The 20,749-nt window shown below is 36.3% G+C and overlaps 1 protein-coding gene across 1 annotated transcript in view; it reads right to left on the reverse strand.

Annotated features, from left to right (window-relative positions):
* LOC133524076 (metabotropic glutamate receptor 2-like) overlaps positions 1–20,749 on the reverse strand; it is a 302,673-nt gene that overhangs the window by 23,197 nt on the left and 258,727 nt on the right. Inside the window, exons 8-11 of the mRNA XM_061859884.1 lie at positions 11,283–11,386; positions 9,527–9,676; positions 5,925–6,058; positions 4,923–5,089 (exon numbers count right to left, since the gene is read on the reverse strand). Of these exons, the coding sequence (XP_061715868.1) occupies positions 4,923–5,089; positions 5,925–6,058; positions 9,527–9,676; positions 11,283–11,386 (555 nt within the window). The remainder of the gene's footprint in view (positions 1–4,922; positions 5,090–5,924; positions 6,059–9,526; positions 9,677–11,282; positions 11,387–20,749) is intronic.

A 20,749-nucleotide genomic window follows, 5' to 3' on the forward strand; every position in this document is an offset into this window, starting at 1 on the left:
TAAAAGATAACTACTTTGATGTTTGCCACTAGATAGCAAAAATGAAATTACATTAACGAGGGGATTTATATATATGTATCGCAGTCGTATTGTATAATCCACCGTATTACAATACGGCTAGCCGATATCAAAATAAGGGCCATTTTGAAATGCGGCGGTTCAACGATTAAGGTAGGTATGTTGGGTAAATACCGGATGCGGGTGAAGAACGTAGGACATTCATGTCTCCCTAATTTGGCTTTATTTTTTTAATGTTGACAACATTGTGTAAGATGCCATTTCATTGCGCCTCGACTGCCACTGCCAGTGTCCCCGCGTCGCTCAGGGCGCCGGGCTTGTGCTATGCGCAATCACAGGGAGCAAGATATTTTCGCAATTTTTTTCTTCTATCCGATCTTCGCCCTGTAATTTATTTTGCGTATTGTGACGAAACTGTTTTTGTTTTAATGTATAATTTCTTTTTCGATATTTTTTATATAACTATCCAATCAAAACAGACCTAGGACTGCTGCAGACCGATATCCGATCTTGACCCTTCCAGGTAAAGATCCGAGAGAAACAACCCGATCTTTACCTATTTAAAAAACAGCAGTGATTGTCAAACTTTAAATTTTCTTCAATTTACCTACTGACCTACTTAATTATCACATTTATTGTTTTCTTGATCACACTTTCATACCATTATTTTTATCCAGTACCACTACCAACGCGACGGTAAATCAAAAGGAAGAGATTTTGGGAGTCTATTTTGTATGTATGTATATTGTATGTGTATGTACACCTACGTACGGACAATGTCATTTTTTTAATTTCCGCAACTCAAAGGTAGCCTGGAAGAGATCGCTTTTTAGCGATAAGACCGCATGTTGTTTACCTGTGCTTATGTTTCTGTTTTCTTTTGTATTGTTTTCTTTTATTGAGGTGTGCAATAAAGAGTATTTATATTGTATAGAGATGATGATACATGTTGAATTTTATAACAAAATCGAGTAAAATAGATAGCAAATGAGCAATTTTTTGCAATAAAGTACCTACACATACAGATGCATATGTAGATGTGCACGCATACATACATAGCTAGTTTCGGATACAAAATAAGAGATAGGGCTTCGAAATTAGTTTCCTTAAAATGCTTCAAGAGGGCTCCCTTTTCCTATATATTTACTTTACTCTTTACATACGATCCTTACATTTTATAAAAAAAAAGATTGTATATCAACTATATATATAATTTCAAAATTATACCAATAAAATCGCAATTTTACTTATTTTCCATACTTCAAGATGGGCTCTCAGTGACTTTGACCTTTTTAAAGAACTACTTAGTCTTTTTGATTTCTAAGTTTGATTCTTATTTTTTTGGCGACCTTCATTAAAAATGACTGGGCACGATTATTTTTTTATTTCGATTTTTGTCCCTCCTACTTAAGCACGTAATATTTTCCAGTACATTCCTTTCAATAAACAATACATTTACACTTTCACTAAACCTGTACAGTTCACGAGATCTTAAATTGTCAAAACTTCGAAACCTATCTATTATTTTAGTCGTTTTTCTTATTTTATTACTTCGGGTAAACCTTACAATAAGAGGTTTCTTAGCACATTGCTTACATATCAAATTGCCTTATATTAGGTATCAAAGTTTGAGAGCCACAATTTCCTTCTGACATAGGTATCAAAATTCGAGAGCCACAATTTTACCAATTTTTGTATCAGGGTTAAGATCGGATTCAAAAATACGAATTAAAAACTTTCGATGACAACTTTTAAGTTTGTAATTATTGGTGGCTGCAATTTATATACATTCGAGTAGGGTAGAAACCGGACCTATTTTTTTGTGATATCTTATTCTCTTTCCATTAGAAGCAACTTTTTTTCACCATCCTATGTTCTCCCTTGATGGCAAAACACTCGTTACCCTAAAAAAAGTATGTCTCATCTTTACACAGGTACAAAACTGAAACCGTTCTATATTGAAGATTACCAAAATTCAGGCCGAATCTACGGTTATTATTTAACGATTTGCTCCGTACTTCAAGAATCTATCATGTGCTGAGATCTTGAAAAAACGTTTTTTCACGAGTTCTCTCAATTGGTCCCAAAATTGTCCGGCATTACCCCAACATACTTTACTCAGATTGTCATTGCGATACGTTCTTCAATAAGGCCACCCAAGTTTAGCCCCATCGTACTACAAGTAAAATAGATTGTAGTTTAACCATATATTTATACCTACTTACAAAATTTCACAACACACCATGATCACACCCAACTTACTGTCACGGATAGGTACAGTCAAGTGTAAAAATATGGGTGTACACATCTTACTCAAAAATATGTCTCATAGCATCTTATACCAGTGTAATAAGAGCGTAGTACCATATTATGAGAAGATTCTTTCGATACATATTTTTGCACTTGACTGTACGACGACGACCGAAGCAGGGACATCATTCTTTTTTGCAGTTTTTACCTATATGGTAATTAATAGATACAGTATAATATAAAAATGAAAAACAATATTATGTGATCAAAATATGAGATCTGTGATATGAGACCAAAAACAACTTGCTTCGGGCAGCGCAGGATGAATTCCGTCCGGCTCGCGGGCGACGTCAACATGTCGACGCAACGGCGCGCAATGAGTGAGCGCTCACGTCTCGCGTCTGTGTGTGCGCACTCACACTTAGATAGCTCCCGCTCCCGCCCACCGCAGCGCGACAGAAACATAGCTTCAAAAATTCGAGATTTGAAAAGTTGCTCAGCTAGGAATTGCTCTTAAACCATTGAGGTATAGTACTAGAGGCGGCACCTTTAACAAAATGTTTCCGCACCTACATTGCATTTAGTACCTCTCCTACTACTGGAGAGATGCCATGCATGTAACGAAAATTTAAAAAATAATACAAATTAAAATAGCCTTTGGGCGTTATGAAAATATATTCTAATAATATTAAGAAACATAATAACGGCAATATAATAACAATCTACTGGGAAAAAACTCTTGTTTTAAGCTCATTTAGATTATTTTGAAACGTCACTTTAAACACTCGCGGGTGGTAAGTACGCCATTTTCCTTGGCGCATAGATTACATTTCACAGATGTAACACGTAGGTACTAATGATTACCTACCGTATTGTTTGCAGAATATATACACAATAATGATATATTACTGTTTATCTCGTAATTTTTTGTAGTGTTTTTACAAATACAAATAAATATACAAATAAAAATACGTCTATTTCATTACTTTTTACAGCAGTTCATAGGTACAAATATGTATTAGGTAGGTAAGTACTCCATCTTAGGTACAAGGTGTAGGTAAGTATTTATCTCAACAATGTGCAACAATTTGATTGTGTAAATAATGAAATTTGAGGTATGTCAGGATCGTAGCAAGTGGAAATCCGTGGTCTCTGCCTACCCCTTCGGTATCGATCGGTATGTATGTATGTATGTAAGTAATGAAAAAGTAGCGGGTACAGCTTGCTGGATTTAAACCCGTTCTTGGTCAGCTAATTGAAGAGGTATCGGTATCATTTAGCGAATTGTACAATTGACATAAAAAAGAGAACATTTAGTAGGTAACAAGAGTTTTTACGGGGTAATTAACACTGGAACAGAATAATAAATAACATGTACTCGTATTGTGTATCATGGAATTAGTACTTAAATAAAAGTTAACTTTATGAACGCATCCCTTACCCGGCTGGTAACGTGTATATCCTGGAATTCCTTTTTCTTATATTTAAAGAGTATATTATGCCATATGCGCGATTTGCTCAAAATCGCTATGAGTACGAGAGTCCAATAAAATGAGTTTTAGTACTATTTTTATAAATTTTAATGTAGTCAGTGACACATACGTAAAACAGTTTCAATACACTTGTAAGTGACACATACGTAAAACAGTTTCAATACACTTTCTGCCTACACACGCACTGTAAAAAATCTAGATAAATGCATTTTATCTAGATTCTTTACAGTGCGTGTGTAGGCAGAAAATGAACAGTTATCATTACAGTTTTGCCTCTGGGTAGCTATGCTTATTCTTTAGCTTAGTGACAGACGTCAAACGCCAAAAATGGCGGACACCATTTGTTCTCGATAGCCTGTCTAGTACATTTATGTCAGTGGTTTAAACTATATGTTGTATACCAAGATGCCCACACAAGAAAATGGTCGCAGATATGCCTCGAGTATAGGTATCCAGGTTTGCAAGCGGATAATAGCGTGAATATATCGGAGTTTCATATGTTATACGTACGTTAAAATGCCAACAGACGAAAAAGACATAGCTCCGAAAGCCCAGATGAAGTCAGGTCGCAGATATACCTCGGGTATTGGCACTTGGCATGCAGTGGATCCTAGAAGAGCCGGGTAGCGTGACCCGACTCCAATAAAGTATACGTATACTGTGACGAGAACGTATAACGAGATAGCTCCGATAGCCAAGGCGGAGTCGGGAAGCAGATATGCCTTGGGTATAGGCATGCAGTGCGTCTTAGGGGGCGTCCATTAATCGCGTCATACGTTTTTGGCTTGTTTTAGACCCCCCCCTCCCCCATGGTGATCTTTGGTGATATTTTCAGGACCCCCCCCCCATCCAATATGACGTGTATTTTTTTCGATAACTAAAGAACAGTTTTCTAACAAATGAACCTAAGTACACGTGTTTTGACAGTTTGGTTAATTGAAGGGCGGAAAACTATTATTTTTATTTTATTGACTATAATACAGTATAGCACAGATGAAAAAAAAAATACACGTGATACGTGTCCATACCCCCCCGTCCCCTGTGGTGATCATTGGTGATTTTTTGCTGACCCCCTCCCCCCTATACAATATGACGCGATTAATGGACGCCCCCTTAGTTGGAGTCGGTAAGCGAGACTGGATTACAGTTTATTATACGTACGCGGTGACCAAGATGCCAACAGAAGAGAATGACATAGCCCCAATAGCCCAGGCGGAGTCGGGCCGCAGATATGCTTCGGGTATTGGCATGCAGTGCGTCCTAGTAGGGTCGGGTAGCGTTCCTCGACTGCATACGACGCACGCCGTCTCGACCTCTGGTGAACGTATCTGATGGAAAATTGGAATAAATTAGGTATGTACCTGTAAACCTCTTAACGCAAAAAACCTCAGCCTTAAAAGTCATGAGTTCAAATTTATAACGATTATTAGTGTTATGGCTTCGATAACAAACTCAGTGTCATGCTTTGAAGTAGGTAGGATTTATATTTGATCGCATGTAATGTAACAACATTGCATGCCGTAAAACAATGAAAAACTATAGTAGAACGTGGTATATTTTAAAGTTTTTAAAAGAACTTAGAGAAAACTTGTTAAATGAGCTTGCCTCCAGAGGGAATAGTGCTGTGTTGGTCGTTAAACTACGAGTGGCGGAATTATTCTACGTACGTTTAAAAACGTCGCTTGGGGACCCTAGAATAACTTGCTGTTAACTTAGACGAGCGAAAGTTTTGTAATACAAGGAGTTCAAAAATAGTCCTATTTAAAATGCAACGTATTAACGACGTAAGTTAAAAAGTGGTGCTGTTTAAAGTGACATGTATATAGGATGCTTGCATCATTTCTTTCTCCTACGACTTTAGAACTTGCTTTATAGTTACGACGATGACTAAGTTTTAGGTTAACGTTTATATATTTGTATACGTTTTAATGTTCAATGTTTCTATCTAATCTTACGAATAGGAATTTAAATGTGACGATATAGGTACACAGGATACATCATCAAGATCAATCAAGGGCGAAGTCGCATCTGCAAGGCCCTTTTCTTTCAATGTGTGGCCCCTTAAGTGTGAGGCCGTGGGTGAGGCGCCGCTTTACTCATGCCTAGCTACCCCACTGACCAAGGTTTAATTTAAAGCACTCTGGGGTGTAATGTTATATTTACCTCGTACTGCGTGCAATTGAAGCAGTGCCAGCAGCAGCTCTCTCCCTCGACGTACTGCTTGGCCTGCCCCAGCTCACACTCCGCGCTGCACACCGACTCCGGGGGCCGACGGGAGTCCAACTTGAATTGGATTTCTGTTGGAACGAAAAACAGTTTAAAATCATTTATTTTATTAAGGTCAATAACTACGTATAAATGTGGCTGCAGGGTCACACTTATATCCGTATTGTCATTACTATATCTACTGATGAAAAAAAAAAGATTACTTTATCTATCTTACACGTTCTTGAAAGAAACCTAGAACATACAGGAAACCATTCCAATAAAATAGAAAGCGAAAAAAACAGTACATTGCGGCTTTTACTCCGCAAGATTGTGCCTGAACCACTTCGATTCTATGAAGTGGAACGTACTATCCATTTGCACAACGCAAGGAATAGCAGAATCGAATTAAAAGGAGTAGTCTAACTTGGGACAAAAAATAAATTGACGAAAAAAATGATAGGTACAAGCTTAACAAGCAAAACGATGAGAAAGTTATATTTTATCCTTTAGAGTGGCAAAGTAATTTGAAGCATATTTCGAATTGTTTCCACATGTTGGCTGGTGAAATTGACTTTTAAGTGATGATTTTAAAAGATAAATATTTAATAGCGTTCATTTGGATTTGATTACATTTAGTATTTTCCTCGTGTTGGTGTGGTGTTTTTTTTATTTTAGTCGGTTTGTTAGTTCGGTCGGTTAATTTGTTTAATCCTTGTGCCTTGAAACCCTTGCAACGCTCAAGATACCACTTTTTTAAGCATTTGATACATTCTTGGTTGGAATCATTTCCTTGCTCAGGTATCAATATATACAAGGGGTTAAACAACAACTTTGCTCCCTCGTAAAACAAGTAAGTATTATTGCTGGCTTTCTACGCACATTCAAATTTCCAAATAACTCAAGCTCGATGGGGTTGTGTTGATTTATTACATAGTATCTTATAATCTTTCGCGTTAATCGCGCAATCGCAATAGCCCAGGGACTTGCAAAAATATATTATGACCAAACATTAATTCAATAAATTAGGAATTGCGAGCAGTCATTTACGTCCGAGATATTGGGAACTAGGAGGAGGGTTTTGGGTATCAGGAGTTAGATTACTGCTTTCAATCTTTATACTGTGTAATTATGTACTATCTGGTTCCCCTTCATCGAATAAGACGTGTTCACAATTTTCTAAAACAAATCCTGTTAACGTTAGTGCATCCGACCTACATTTCTGCAGAGTATAGATAAATCTAGATTTTCTAGAGCAGGGTAAGCGGGTTCTAGCAAACACGGGGTAGGATGGCAATTTAATTTGTAGAACAAATATTAAGATGATAGAGTAAAGCTTTAGAATTATCTTCAGTGGCGTCGTATATTATCTGTCCGCGTAGAAGAGAATATAACAGAATTAATTGATTTCATTTTCCGTTTAAAGTTATAGATTGAATTCTTACTACTAGCAGTCTATATAAAATAGCATTTCAAGAAATGCAGCTATTCATTTTCACAGTTGAAAATAGCTAAAGATATGCCAAATGTTGTTAAGTAGGTATTTCCATAATTAAGACATATAGATAATTAAGTAGGTTAGTACCTCGTCAGTGATTGGAGCTAATATAATGATTTACACTGATATGTATAATAATAAATAAATATTATAGGACAATAAATAAATATTACAGGACATTGACTAAGTCCCACAGTAAGCGCAATAAGGCTTGTGTTGAGGGTACTTAGACAACGATATATATATAATAATAGGTTATATACAGATATGAACAGGTAGGTATAAATATATTAGCTGCTTCGTTTAGGCTTTAATGAATACACTTTTAAGCGACGTCACAATTGTCACAAGTGATCATGATGTACAAAAATATAGCCTCTAAAAATTTTCAAAAATGAATTACCTACTCATTCTGTTGTGGTTAAAAGTAAATTAAAATATTCTTTCAGAATCATTTCATACCACTAACACCTACGTCTCGTTTAAGGTTGTGGTTATATCAAAAATACCTACACGCAGTATAACATTAAATTCCCCAAATTTTCAGTTAGACGTACTGTGGTGTTATTATATGAAAAAATGGAATTTTCTGACAAAACTCTGAATATCACCTTGCAAATCCTGACATTTCCTGGATGATCATTTCTCGTATCTCAAACTTTTTAGAAACCTTTAACTTTGTTAAACATTCTTTTTTGGCAAGAAAACCTTCAGGTATATTTTTGAACTTAAAATTGGTCCGAGTGGCTGTTATTCTATTCGTGCTACCTTTTGCCCAACTTTTGGCCAACCTTTAATGGTTAGTTGAGGTTTCTAAAAAACCCTAACACTCGCTGTGATCTGAACTGTCACCTGCGGTATTTTCTCTGCACTTACAACTCCTCTGGTGTTGCGGGTGTCCATGGGCAACGGTAATTGCTCACCATCAGGCGATTCAACTGCTCGTTTCCCTCCTATATCATAAAATAAATCCCCCCCGCAATCCTGATAGAGGACCAAAAAATGGAAATTCTGACGTATGGCAACCCCAACATTAGGTACGGTGCCAAAAATAATGTCCGACCTGTTTTATCAGTCCAATTGGCTTCATTTACATGCAAGAAATACACGCGTATTTTACCATTCCAAATAACAAAATGTGACTTTTTGTTTTAACGGCGTTCCAAAGCGATAGCAATTTTTCTTTCTTAACGATGCAACGTTGTTAATGAATGAGGGGTCTTACTTTTTAATTGTTTGGTGTTTCTAAAAGCACATTTGATTTTGAACCGTAATGCTTTCCGTTTAAATGTACTTTTTGCTCTAAATAAAACTCTGTTGTCGACGGGTTTATATATGGGCAACCCAGTATCAGTACGTATGAGTTTTAATAAGCATAGGTGATTAACGTAAAAAACATTTTCTACGTTACTTAGAATAGTGGAGATTCTTAATACAATTGCATAATGAAAGTTGCTAGCTAAAAGCTACATAATTAATTGCATATGCATTTGTAAAAAAAGTAATTTACAGTACGGAATGGAAAGTAAAACTATTTAAGGAATAATAACTACGTATAATTGTTCCTAAATCATAGATATTCACAATCCAGGGAGGCGTTTCCTATCAACGATTGCCATGTTAGCTAGGCACTCAGATCCAGCTGTAGCTCCCCATTCAGGTACCTACTCTCCGACCTCCTTTTGTTGCCTCTGGACACCTGCTGGAAGTGTAGTATGTTGTAGCTCCGGCTCTTACCATCCAGGTCTAACTGTAGCTCCCCGTCCACGTCGACCTGCCAGCGACAGTTGCCTCTGGACACCTGATGGAAGTGTAGTATGTTATGTTGTAGCTCCGGTTCTTACCGTCCAGGTGTAACTGTAGCTTCCCATCCAGATACTCTCCGACCTTGAGCTAGCGGTAGTTCCCCCTGGATACCTACTTCAGTAGTATGTTGTAGATCCAGCTCTTACCGTCTAGGTGCAACTGTAGCACCCCATTTAGATACCCTCTGACCTTGAGCCAGCGGTAGTTGCCCCTGGAGACCTGCTTGAAGTGTATTTTTTGTAGCTCCAGCTCTTACCGTCCAGGTCCAACTTTAGCTCCCCGTCCAGGTACTCTCCGACTTTGAGCCAGCGGTAGTTGCCCCTGGAGACCTGCTTGAAGTGTAGAATGTTGTAGCGCGCTGGGCCGTCCCCGTTGCCGTCAAAGCGGAACTCGTCGCCGCTTAAACCTGCACAAAAATCTAGATTTAAGACATTTTTTTATAAATATTGCTCTTGTTTCTTCCAGAAAAAAACTTAGTAGGCAGTAACTAAATTTAGGCATTTAAGTATAGGAATTTCAATTTGTTTTAGCATGCTCTTAGACCACCATAATCATTTTATTATATGTAAAAAAAAACTGATGCTAGCTTTTATCGCTGACTACTTAGGTATATTTATTTATAAGGACGTATCATGGAGCTTTGTAATAAGAATGATCCCAAACACATACACTTGCCACTTTGACACTTATTAAAACACATTTTGGTTAACACATTTTGAAGACAACGTACATATGTAAAAAAGTTTGTTAGACAACGCGTGTTCTTGCAGTCAACTCACCAAACTATCTGTCACAGTTAAAGTGTCCACAAAAAAATTGTATGGGAAGTTTCATAGTTCATTGTTGAGTGACGTTGACATTGATCAGTCCGTTAAGTGTGGTTGATACATCTGGCCCTCAGTGACTATGTGTGTTTACACTGCTTACAAATGATTGACACATTACATTTCGCAGCAGCCGCCAAATCAGGTCTTTAAAAAAAACGAGTAGGTATAAATAAATAAAACGTTCCTTACTAAGAAACAGAAAACCAAGCTTTTAAATTAAATGGTTGCCAAGGTAGCAACGAAGCCCCATAAAAGATGAAATCAACTTCAATAAATTTTTCGTGCCGATTTAGCTCTTGGTAAATATGCGTACCTATTTAATAATATTTGCCTTTAATTTGATTTAAATTCAAGTATAATGGATCGATCTATCCGAGTGCTCTTAACATGCCCAGTTGATAGAAAATCCCAATCAAAACTTAATTAATATATGGAAGTAGTTACGACTTTTTGTAACACCTTTTAACCCCATATATTTTTACTTTTGGTATAGCGTTTGTAAATATAAAATTGTCAGCTTGGCTAGGCCCCCAGATTTAGATACAAATATTTAATTTTTAACTGTACAAATCTCTCGCAACTTTCGCAAGTATGCGTTAAAACTTCTTATTGGTTCACAAATCACTAAATCATGGCCAACTCCATAAGTCCAAATATACGGTATATAAATTTTTGTATTATAAAAAGTCAATGCAAACTTAACTTTTAGAGAGAAATATAAGCTCATTATCGTTTTTAAATTGAATCGGTTTTTCTCAAGTTGGTTTTATTTTAATCTGGATTATCTACAATCAATCAATCGATCTTCTAAGTGCCAATTAGACTAATGGAAAACTTATATTAATAAATCCACATCATGCTCACGGTTCATTTCGGATTACTCCGTAATTCCACTGGGTCAAATCTTTAATATTAGGCCCTGGTTTCACGACTCTGATAATTGTCGTCTGACATTCATAACTCACCGTACATTGCTGGTACAATAAAGAAATAAAATGACGCTAATACCTACCGACGTGTAAAGTAAATTATTATTTAGTTCCAGGTGGCAATAGTGATGTCGGTAAAATAGGCACCAGAGATTTAACTGATAACACACATAGTTGTTCTACGTGCACGACATGTACACTTCTACAGAAAAAAAAACCTAGCCTTATTAACACTAAAAATGTCTTTAATACTTGCCAATGAACTCCACTTTTCTCAGGAAGCGTAAGAGTTCCGAACCGCTGGCAGGCCTCATGGCCTCGCATAGGCCTGGTTTGCCGCAAACTTCGGCGTGCATATCTCTGGAACAAGTACAAAGGAACATTAGTCGGACAAGACCAGTCAACATGACTTACTATTAAAAAAATCAATTGGTGTAACTGAATGGGTATTAGGGCTATGTAGCCAAAGAGGAAATAAACATAACCCTTATAGATTTTTATACCAATCCTTCCCGCTCGTACTTGTCCATAAATATATTACGTAGCGCGAATGAGATGCACTGATGAATGATAACAAAATTACATTACAGATAATTTTGATGTCAAAATATAAGAGTGAATTGACCTACTTATGTTGCTGTTGATGTGGGGTGTCCATTCTTCTTAACTTTGCATTTTCACGTAGGTAAGTTCATAAATTTCAGCATTATGAGAAATCCGGATGTGGGTCAGAAAGTTGCAAAATTTGATTACACACAAACAAGGACTGAGTATAATGAGACAAGGTATGTAAACAAAAAATTGTAAAAGACATTCATCTATTTACCCTAATGAGCTTTTATTCATAACTAACCTCGATGTTTTCAATTAAATTTAACAATCGTTACTTAGATCGATTCCTCAGAACCCAGACACATAGAAATATCTATCTATACATATATAGTTATATATATATATATATATATATATATATATATATATATATTTACTGTAATTAACAGTAGGTGAAAACCATGTAAACTAGTGTGCGACCAAAACATGTTTTTTTTCCGAAACCGAAAACGGAAACGGCGGTTCAGTTTTGACTCTAGTTTCGGCCGAAACCGAAACTTTTATAGACGTATATAAAGGACTGTTAGACGGTTCTTTTTAGACGTATGACCAATAAAATATCAATAATTCGCATAGGTGTACAAAATAAAACATGTTTACTAAAAAACGTTATATAAAATGTATTTTGAGTTTAATTTTAAGAGATCACAATCAACCAAGATTTGTGCGAATTAATTTGAAACATTGAAAGTTAACTGTGCAATCATGGTGCACACTGCACAGGAACGGCCCGAAACGAAGAATGAGATACGATAACGATAAGTTCTTATTTAGATATCGTTTGTATGTCGTATAATTGACAGAAGCAGTTCGATTCGGACAACCAATGTTACTTTGACGTTAGAAATATCGTAGATAAATCTTATTGGGATAACAGCGGAATAGAAAAAAACGTAAATTTTGACATGTCGTTTAGTTATCGATTTTTTAAAGATCTTTCCAAGATCTTAAACGTGTCTTAATCATTCTTTGAATCGGGTCGTATTTCTGCATTAACTGCAAAATATCGTAAATTAGTTCTAATTCTCCAAGTCAAACGTGAACCAAATAATTAAAATAATTAAAACATTTAGAGAGCATCGTAGGGTTGTAGATTTTTCAAAATCCCCGCATTGAAACGGCCCGGTCAATCCACAAACCGAATTATTGTCATGCGGCTGTTAAAATCCAAAAATTACTTATTGGTAAGCGAAATTCATAAGAATTGCGGAGCAGCAAATGCGGTCGAAAAAAAGGGGCTAAGTGTACTTACAAAATTTTACTAAAAGATTAATCTTACTACATTGTAATGGATGACAAAATGAAACTACGCAAAATATTACCAGATTAATTAACCAGGCAATTCACTTTAAGGGAATAAAAAATATATATTACTGTTGTAGGAGAACTTGTACGCGATGAGGAGAAAATATTAAAAAACGATAAATTCGAAAATACAGTTCTGGTCTAGCAGCCAGTTTATTCCAGTTGCCTAAAAAGTGTGTCCTATTTTGCAACAGGAACTTATTGGTAGCAACATTTACCGAAAATAATGCATAGAAAAACAATTAGTTACAATCTATCAAAAGCATACTATACAATCCCTCCTTTGTTTTGGCCTGATTTAGCATGTGGCCACTATGTTGGTCAGACAGTGGAGCTAAAGGATTATAAAATCATTAGTTTTTGTTTACAAACAACGACATCCACCACCGTATCTTGTGGCACTGGGCCATTGTAGATGCACTTAAGAAAGGATACACGAGAAGCTAAAACGAATGTGGTTTAAGCTTGTCAAAAATGGATATGCAGGCATGTATAGATGCATCGGAGTATATTTAGAAAATTTGACCAATTTAATTAAATGCTATTTTATTTACATTAAATAATTATTTCATTGAATTCCGTTTTATTACGTTTATAAAGATAAAACGTACACAAATCCTTATAACAACAAGTCGATATACCTACGTAAATATCCGATTTTGGGTGTCCGCTTAGTAAATTAAACAAGCCCTTACACTAAACAATTAGAAGCTAATCACAAGGTCATAAGTTTTGGTGCGGCCGAAAGGTTCAGCAGTTTTTGCGCCGAAACCGAACCTTCGGCCGAAACACGTTTTTTATGCCGAAACCTGCTGAAACCGAAACCGAAACCGAAACTTCGGTCGGCCACTAATGTAAACCCTCAACGGACCCGTAAAATATTCGAATTATCAATTTAGACAAATTGGACAGTCCTTTGATTAAATATCCGCGGAATTATACCTTGAAGTTAACACATCTACACCCAAGGGATAGAACGACCAACCCAAACAATTGTCTAAGCCATTATAGAGTTTAAACCGGTTAAACCATTAAGCTATTAACAGTATAATCCCATGAACAATAAGATGGATTTGCGTCATTTCGCTCCTTAGGTCAAGTCTGAACTAGTTTAAATTATGAAATGTAAATTCGAATCCCACTTATCCACAAGGATTACTACTCGTTAGGGACCGATCTATATTGCTATTAAAAAGGGCTCATGTTATTGGAACTTATTAGAACTTTTAGTCCTTTCGTATTTAACGGATAAAAGGGTTTATAGAGATTGAATTAGTAAACAAATTCATTTAAATGAGGGTATTTTAAAGCAATTAGTTGTGTAAAAGGTTGTCGGTATTGTAATAGGCACTTGACCGTTTTAAGACCATTCGTCTCTTAGCAATTTTTTTTTTTCACCACACCAACTGGTAAAGGCCCTCTTGATTGTTCAAAAACTAATGAGAAAGTTGCATTTTATCCACATGTGGGCAAAGTAATCAGATACAAATTTTCAGTTGTTTCCTTATGTTAGCTAGTAGAATTGACTTTAAAATGATGATTTTGAATGATAATTTTATTATTACATTCATTTGCATTTGATTTAATTTGAATATTTTGGTATTTTATAGTTAATAGTTTCTTCGCGTTGGTGTGGTGAAAAAATTTGTGTTTCACTCGGAGGCAAAGTTTGTTTTACCCTCGTGCCTTGAAACCCTCGCAACGCGCAAGATTCCATTTCTCGAACCACTCGCTATGCTCGTGGTTCAATTTTGGAATCTTTCGCTTGCTCGTGTATCAATATTAGCGCGAGCGGTTAAACAACAACTTTGCCCCCTTGTAAAACAAATAACTAATATTTGTTGGCCTATTGTGTTCCACTGCTGGGCCAAGGCCTCCCTCTCTTTCTTCTATGCATATCGGCTCATAGGAATATTAGGCCAATCTTTTCGAAAGACGTGATAATGCCGCCTTCTCCTTCGAGGTCTGCTGTGACGCCGCACTAGGAGTATATAATTATGGTGTCCACTCGGTAGTTTGCTTAGCCCACAACTCTGTTGAGGTGGTGTCCGGCCCCGTCCCATTTAAGCTTAGCGGCTGGCTGTCGGCTACGTCTGTTACTTTTAGCAAATTGTACCTATTTTGAACGAAGGGATATGGTAGTTTCAGCCAAGTAGAGTATGCAGTTTGTTTATAATATAATGTATGTAGTAAAATTTTACTATACAACATATTTTCTTTGTTCATTTACGGTCCTAAATTTTGTCACTTGAAGACAAGACATTTTGTACTATTTAAAATAAAAGCAAAATTAAAAATACATGTACAAATATTTAAAAAATAACAATAAAAATGTAACAAGTTTGTGAGTTACGTGCTTCAAGAGCTTTTTGGGGTACACTTCTGTAAATTTGCCAGTTTTCTTTTCTGGCTGGTAAATGATTTCAATAACTAAAGGATGACTCACGTTAGAACCATGTTAGAACCGCCCGGGTCCGGGACGGGGCATCCGTCACTTCATTTTCTATAGAAAGTATCACGTGTGATCACCTGTCATAATAGAAAATGAAGTGTCGGCTGCCTCGGCCCGGACCCGGGCGTTATAGCGTGAGTCCTCCTTTATGCGTTATTGCCGACAACCGCAGTACAGTCACGTTTCAAAACATCGACACGATTGAACTGCCAAAAATATGTATACACGACCTTATGGCCCGTATATTAGGGTAGTGTATACATATTTTTGGCACTTTGTCCGTATCGATATTTTTAGACGTGACCGTACCTAAGTAAGCAGCAGTGTGGCTACCACCAGTTCGGCACTGACATAAACGCTATCGAGAACGTAACTTACTTTCTATGCATCTCGCTCGTACTCGCATACAAGTGCAAGCGAGATGTATGTGCGTAAATTACGTTCTCGATAACGTATATGTCAGTTTTGATACTGTCAGTGACTCATGGTACGGGTGTAGTAGTAGTTAGTGTAATTAATTTGAATGTAAACTTGTTACACTAGTCGTGCTTACATGCAGTAAAAGCGCATAAGAGTAAACAATTGTTGTAAGTTATGTTATGACATATTAATTATAATAGAATATCCCGCATAGTAACAGTTATAGGTAATTGTAGTTGGAGTTTGGTTGGAACTTGGCCAATCTGTGTCCTCGGAATTATAGAATTTGGGTATTGTTTCAGAAGATACTGCTGGATAGTTTAGTAGGTGTATTCAATGTTTGAGCAGAGACAATTTATTGTAAAATTATACCTCGAATTTAGAGTCAAATACGTACGTAGGTATTTTTATGCCTTTTAAAGATATCAAGGGAATTAGAAGTTCTTACATCACTTTGACTACCTAGAGCATATTTAGGTAACTGAAGTCAAAATACATTTTTGTTCAATAATTTATTATTTTAAATGCCGATCTTTTGCAGCAACCACACATGGAATTTAATAAATATAATGACTTATTTTTACCGGTCGGTCAGACCCCAGACTAATATTTTCTGAAATCCGATTATTTTGACAGCGGAAGATTGACAGCGTTATATTTGATGCCAGTACCCTCACCATGAGTTTTACGCGACCTTAAACGCTAGCGACTACGTCAACTCAAACGTAGTGCATCTCGCACTAATATCAGTAGAGGGAGATGCGTTGTAAATTCGTTTACGTAGTCGCTAGCAAATGTCAGTATCAAACGCGTGCTAAGGATAAGATAGTTTGACGTATTGGTGCAACCCGCCCTTAATAACACTTTTATACTCGTATCGACCTAAAGTGAATTAAGTACCTACCTAATCTATTATTACTTTAACTTTAAATTAACAATTATTCATTGACCAATTCCACAACGCAGGCTTCGTCCAAAGTGCATAAAGTGCATCCATAACAAAGTTACTCCAATATTTCACAAAAGTAGTAATTCAGCCACAGACAACGTCTATCATTTTCTTTTTTTTTGCCAAATAACTTTATCTTAGATATCAGCTCTTATAGACAATTCTCTCAGACAATTCTAACAAACCATAACGCAGTACCTATTGCCACCTCCTATGTCCATCATTAGATCAGCTCGATGGTACCATAATATTGCATTGTTGCACCTTACATATGTATGTCAAGTTACAAACCAATCGAATAATGGGAAGTGGGAATCGAATAATGGGAAATTAAGCAATTTAGCTAAGATTTAACCCGGAAAAGGACATACAAACATTGCAAATTAATAAAATCTTTTAAAAATATACGTACGAGTAATTTATTTGGCACAGATTCGTTGTTGTCAAATAGAACAATGGCAAAGTTGTGGAGAAATAATATACGAGTATGTAGTCTCCTTACTGCACAAAGCACACATTAGCTGGCCAGCTTTCAAGTTTGTGACTGATATGAATTGTAGGTGCCGACGTTACGTTTCACCGAGCTCTCTGCTCAGCCAGATATATCAGCCTCATTATTACAGTTATATCAGTCGGCGGCTGATCGTAAAATCCGCCAGATCATAAAATGCCTAGTCATGTCCGCCATTTCACGATTTGACTAAGTTTTGCTCAGGCATACAATGACGTGCCTTATAAGAAATACGGCCGATCAATGAGAGCAACGTTTCCATCTATATTCCTGGCTAAATACCGGGCATACTATCTTAAAATTAATGGTGTTTACTGCTGCGTTTAAATTTAACAAGTCAGTTGAATCGAGTTAGTAGGTACTCATTAGAGAACGCCATGAGACATTAAGTCCGCTATTTGTACCTTTTTTATATGTAATAAAGTTTCAATAAATAATAAAAAAATAAAATTAAGGAGCCCTAAAAATACTTAATTTATTATTTCAGATTTTTTGATCTCCTCTCCTCCTCTTATCAAAAATTACAACATTTATCTAAACTTGCGTAAAACGCTCGTCTTTTAAATTGAATGGAAAGACCGACCTCCCCGGCGTCACATTCAATTGAAAGGGAGCATTATACACGATCCCGTATTCACGACGCTCCACTTTCTGAAAAAGGGTTGCCACAACCGCGAAGGTGCATTTCTAAATTGCGTGCCGAGCGAGTCAAGTTTTCTGAACCAGTGTGATTTGACCTTGTGATCCGATACGTCTAGTAGTGGTAGTAAATTATTTGATTATCGGCCCGATTCGAAATTTAAGTTACGTCAAAAATTTGCTAAAGATACGATATGGATCGGATATGTCAGTTTCAAAAGTGATGTTCTTTCAAACAAAAACGCACATGTTTATTGGTCTACTCAATTATTTTATTACCTACGATTGAAACTGTCTTTGTTGATTATTTTCCCATACCATTAATTTTTGTCACACTCTTTGTTGCCCAGGAGCAACTAAACGTACTTATATGTTAAGCGATTCAATTTTGGAACGCCTATATACTTGTAGCATATGTAGGGGCTTACGGCCCGATTCGAACTTTAAGATACGTCAAAAATTTGCTAAAGATACGATATGGATTAGATATGTCTGTATCAAAAGTGACGTTTCTTCAAAAAATGAGTCACTTTTGACACTGATATATGATGATATGATGATATTCAATGCATATCGTATGTTAAGGACATTTGTACGTATCTTAAAGTTCCATTCGGGTCGCTAGCCATGTTGACATCGTTTACGCTACGACAACGAAACGCTGTCTTTCTATTACACTTCTATATTAGTGCGATAGACAGACAGAGAGCGACGGACAGCGTACCATTTCGATTCTCTGTGAATGATTGTGATTCTGGCTAGGCAACCTGTAGTTATAATATTGGATCGACTCAGTTTTTTTAGACTCTAGTCAACACGTGGACCAGCTTAAGGCGTGCAGCAACAGATTGAGATCTTACAAACACATATATTTTCAATAATTTTAATTTACAATTATTGTTAGTTTAAGGTATAAATACTTATAAATATTAAGAACTAAGTTTTCAGTTTGCGACCATTTCCGTTACACAGATTAAATATTGATCCGTGTAACTTTATGACAGATGTTTTAGCACTTACACACCTTTTGAGCAAATAAAAAAAAAGGTCACAAGACTTAACGTGTTATTTAAACAACCCAGAAGTTTATTAACCCATTCAGCGCTAATCACACGATGTCGTTTTGCCTCTATGCAGCATTTTAGCTTTTTACCGGGAAACCCGTGTTATCGGCTACGACGTAGCTCTACGACCCTCCGCCAGCGCAAACTTCGCGCTACAAGCGTAGCCGATAACACGGGAAAATCTATAGCATAGCGCCTACGAACAAGTAGTCGCTACGCCTACGTAGCGAAAAGCACCCACAAACAGAGAACCTTCTTTAAACTAAAACGTCATTATTGATACTGACATATTCGATCCATATCAGAGACCTAATATTTGACGTGTCATAAAGTTGGAATCGGGCTGTGAGTCTCGTAAAGCTTAGTAGTGTCACTAGTGTCTCAAAGATCTCCGCAGCCTCGAATTTGCTATCAACTCTAGTAATTTTACTATGCATAGGAATGATCAAGTATAAGTTAACCGGTGCAAAACTCTTGCCTCGCCCGTTTATGGGAACAGCACCAGGTATTTAAGGCATTTTTAAAAGATTTTTTCACAGTGAATGTGCAACGAATGCCCTGAGGGCTTTTCGAAGCGGGTACGTTATGCATATGATATTAAATCACTACATAAGTTCAGTGCAGATGCTATACGCCTGCGATTCTATTTGGCCCAGAAATAGTGTCGCTATAAGCAGCTTAATGTTACGCTATGCTAATGTGCACACGTTATGTATATTGTAGTTTATGTGACTGCTATATAATGATAGGCATTAATTTAAAAGGGACGAAGTGAGTTTCAAAAAAGGATCACACGAGTGTTTTAATGCCTGATTATGTTTTAATTATGTTTTGTTTAATTTTGTAAGTAGTATGTATGTATATGTATTATTGTCTTACTATTGTAGACTTAAATTTTAAAGTTATTTTATCTACTGCTATTTAGTTTTAATTTAGTTTTTTTACACCTCCTTGTTAAGTTTCATTAGTTAAGTTTCTTTTCTCCACTACCTCAAGATTGTCTGGAAGAAATCGCTCTGTAGCGATAAAGCCGCCTGTTATTTACCTCTATCTTCATATATTATATGTGTTTCCATGTACATTTTTTCTGAGGTTGTGCAATAAAGAGGATTTGTATTGTATTGTATGTTTCGTTAAATACATTGCTATATTATAAGCTCTCTATGATGTATTCGGGAACCGCAAGTTACGGCCGGCGTTGATCGTTGTTCTAATTTATATAACAAACTAAATTTATACTCTTACAAACTATATAATTAAAAGAAAGACTGAACGTCAAATGAAAACTTTTTAACGCATATGACGTATCGGTATTTTTTTTAATTCAGAAATAAACTAGAGTCGAGGGCCGCGAGATAGAACTGGATAGAGATGCGAGATTTGTCAAAATTGAGCGCAATTGACACTTCATTTCGAATACAGGCATAGCAATTTGTGTCACAGGTGTCACGGGCAATTTCTGTAACTTGAAACAACATTTAGCAGTGTTTAACTAGAATAAGTTTACTTAACCTTGTTTTAATTATAAGTTTCACTGTATTAATAAACAACTTCATCTTGCTCGACTGATATTAGAAAGGAGGTCAAATTAAATTGATTTGTTTCTCAGAGATGTTCTAAATTTGAATGTAAAGCTATATATTATGATGACGCGCCATATTGCGGAATTTCATTGGAACTAAAATATTCAAACTAAACTGACCTGTCACTTATAAAAATAACCATAATAACAGCGCCATCTTGATCATATATTTCTGGCCAGGCTTTAGTA

This window comes from Cydia pomonella, chromosome 13 (assembly GCF_033807575.1).
Source record: "Cydia pomonella isolate Wapato2018A chromosome 13, ilCydPomo1, whole genome shotgun sequence".
Classification (NCBI taxonomy): Eukaryota; Metazoa; Arthropoda; class Insecta; order Lepidoptera; family Tortricidae; genus Cydia; species Cydia pomonella.